Below are 3,310 nucleotides of genomic sequence, written 5' to 3'. Positions count from 1 at the left end.
TCATAATGCTCTCCGGTTCCATCCATGCTGTTGCAAAGGGTAAACGTTCCTTCTTTTTTATAGCAGCACAGTATTCCATCGTGTAGATGTACCACTGTTTTCTAATCCATTCATCTACTGATGGGCACTTAGGCTGTTTCCAGATCTTAGCTATGGCGACTTGTGCTGCTATGAACATAGGGGTGCATATATCCTTTCTGATTGGTAGTATTATGTATATTCTTAATCTATCATTCAGTTCAGCGTTTTTAATGTAAATGGTAGGTTCAATTGTAAATTTTTTCTTAGAGATTTTATGTGAACCCAGAAGACCACACAACATGGTGGCAAAGAGCATGAGCTCTCTCTGTTCAGGCAAATGAGTGTTTGAACGCCAGCCCTGTCCCCTAACAGCGTTGTTGCCCTGCACATGGATGTCACTGTCTCTAAGCCTTAGTTCTCCTACCTGTATACTGGGGACTTGTCTCATGGGGATACGGGAAAGGTGAAATGAAGAGATGTATGTAAAGTGTTTAACTTAATGCCAAGTACCTAGGTATCTGATAAATGTTATCTGTTTTCATAATGATCAGGTATTGATCCTAAAAAGTCTTGATGAAATATATGACTATTTCATAAAACATAATTGAATTTATAATTTTTATATCTAATTTATAAAAGCAAGAAAATATTAATATTTAATGGAATATTATTACTATTTAAAGGAATATTTTTTCTTTTAAAATGTAAATTAATATTAAGATAGTTTATTCATTTAATCTTAACCATGAAACTATTTTTGTTGTTAATTCTCACATGAGGCTATTTTTTTTACCATTGCTTTCCAGAGACTAAGTATTAAAATTAATGAAGTATAATATGAGTTTTGACAGTATTTGCAGAGGCTTTGAAACAGACTGATGAGTTGAATGAAAATATTTCAACTTTTATTCCCTCAGGTAGCAAGAAGATTAAATTAGTCACTTAAATTTGACCCTGTTTTCTGGTATTAAAAAACAAATGATGTCCTTTTGATTTTTTAACACTTACGATATTGACTTATGATCCCTACCCTGTTAGATCTTAAAAGCATACAGATGCCCAAATTCTAATATTGCACAAGGCACTTCAATGTTAATCAACAACATTAGCCACTGTATCCGGCAATCACTGTGGTAACTTCTTGAGTTAGCTTGAAGAATGCCAACTCTGATGGGCAGCTTCTTATGGTCTGATGATCCCACTGTTCCCTGGGGGTTTGTTCTCCAGACCAACTGCTTCTGATTTCCACAGCAGACATCCCATTTATTTATGTGTTTGCTGAATGCTCAGCTATCATCATCTAGAGTTTATTTCTTAATTTCAGTCATAGGTGTCCTCATGTGCATGATGCACGTGTTCTTTTGTTTTTAACTTGCAATTACTGGCTGGATTGTCTTCTCTCTAGTATTGGGTACCCTGTGGTGACTTTGGGCTTTGGCTTCAAAAGTTATGTAAGCTACAAAATGCGGTTAAGGAAGCAAAAGGAAGTACAAAAAGAGAACGAATTTTACATGCAGCTTCTTCAACAAGCCCTACCCCCAGAGCAGCAGATGCTACAGAAGCAAGACAAAGAGTCTGAGGAAGGTAGGTCTTTACCCTAAAGCTATTGGCTTAATAGGTTAGTCATTATTTTATTTGTCAGCACAATTTTATTTATTTATATTTTTTGGAAAAGTTGCTAGGACTTTGGAAGATTACCAAGGATTTCCTGTTTTCTGGTATTCCTCGTTAGGGCCTTTGCTTTGTTTGATCATGAAATATAGAGTGTGAGTGATGTTCCCTACCTAGGATCTGAAGACCATGTACCTTTGAATATGTTTATTTTTATAGCTTATTTTTTTATATTTTAATTGTTATAAATATTTTAAAATATTCATTCTTAGTAGCAACATAGTATGTATAAATGTATGAGTTTGTACCTGAAGCAAACCAAGAATCAAAGTATAAGTCAGATAGAGAAATAAACAGAATTGTTTTATAAGTCAAAATTTTTCTGAATAGAGCAAAGATGGATAAGTCCCATTTTAAATGGCTCATATAATGCCATGTGGAACTTAAATGGTACCTTTTCTATAAGGACCTCTCTAATGAGCATATAATTAATTCAATAGATGAATTTACAGCAGTACCAGTTTTCTTTGGTTTGATAGTTGAAAGTTTGGGTTAGGGTTAGGGTTAGGGGTCATATTTGTAGCTGATATATGCCAAATCTTATTCTCTGGTGTGGTGCAAAAATATCTCTTTAAGTAGACTTTGACAAATTGGAATGTGTAGACCTGAAACAGAAAATTTTTTATAAGATACCTAGTAGATGATACAGACTTCTTTAAAAAAAATTTTTTTAATTGATTTCAGAGAGGAAGGGAGAGGGAGAGAGAGATAGAAACATTAATGATGAGAGAGAATCATTGATCTGCTGCCTCCTGCACGACTCCCACTGGGGATCGAGCCTGCAGCCTGGACATGTGCCCTAACCAGGAGTTGACCATGACCTCCTGGTACATAGGTTGATGCTCAACCACTGAGCCACACCAGCCAGACCAGACTTCTATGTCAAATCTAGAGTCAAGAAAAAAAAAAAGTAGATTTGAATTGTAACATCACACTTCTTTTGTTTCATTTAATCTCTCTTTTTTTCCAATTAAGTTATTAAGTTTGTTTAATCTAAACATCTCTTAAAATATGGCTTTTTACGAATATGGTCTGCTTGTGTCCTCTCACCTCAAGTTTGATTTGACCGATAAATGAAGTAGGATTTAATTATAAAATCCTCATCGTATTTTTGAGGCAAAGTTTTAGTGGTTTGTTTGGTGTTTATAAATAATTAGAGGCACAGTGCACAAAATTCATGCACAGGTCAGTTCCCTAGGCCTGGCTGGCGATCAGGGCCAATCAAGTTCCCCACCTCCCACCTCTCCCCTCATCCTTCCCTCTTCGCCCACGCACTGCCACTGCACGGTTCCCTGCCTCCCGACCTCCGCCCCTCCTTTCCTCACTGCATCTGCCACCACCCTCCCCTGGTTCCTCGTCCCAGCCTGGGGCCTGGCCCTGATTGGTGATTGGGGCCTGCCAGGGGGAGGGACTGGGAGGTTGGCTGGCAGGCCCCAATTAGGTGATTGGGGCCTGCTAGCCTGGGGACAGGGCCGCAGGAGGTTGGCCCCCAGGGGGGCATTAATCAGGTATGGGGCGGGCCAGGGGGCTGCGGGCAGTTGGCCAGCTGGCCCTGCTCCCGATCAGGGCCCGATGGGGCCGGACCAGCTGTGGGGGTGGCGGGGAGAGGGCTTATTAG

The 3,310-nt window shown here is 39.1% G+C and overlaps 1 protein-coding gene across 1 annotated transcript in view; it reads left to right on the top strand.

Annotated features, from left to right (window-relative positions):
- Positions 1-3,310, top strand: part of TMEM57 (transmembrane protein 57) — a 49,801-nt gene that overhangs the window by 8,749 nt on the left and 37,742 nt on the right. Inside the window, exon 6 of the mRNA XM_006777651.2 lies at positions 1,427-1,605. Within this exon, the coding sequence (XP_006777714.1) occupies positions 1,427-1,605 (179 nt within the window). The remainder of the gene's footprint in view (positions 1-1,426; positions 1,606-3,310) is intronic.

The sequence above is a fragment of the Myotis davidii genome, unplaced genomic scaffold (genome assembly GCF_000327345.1).
Source record: "Myotis davidii unplaced genomic scaffold, ASM32734v1 scaffold149, whole genome shotgun sequence".
NCBI lineage: Eukaryota > Metazoa > Chordata > Mammalia > Chiroptera > Vespertilionidae > Myotis > Myotis davidii.
This window is presented reverse-complemented; position numbering and strand designations above follow the sequence as displayed.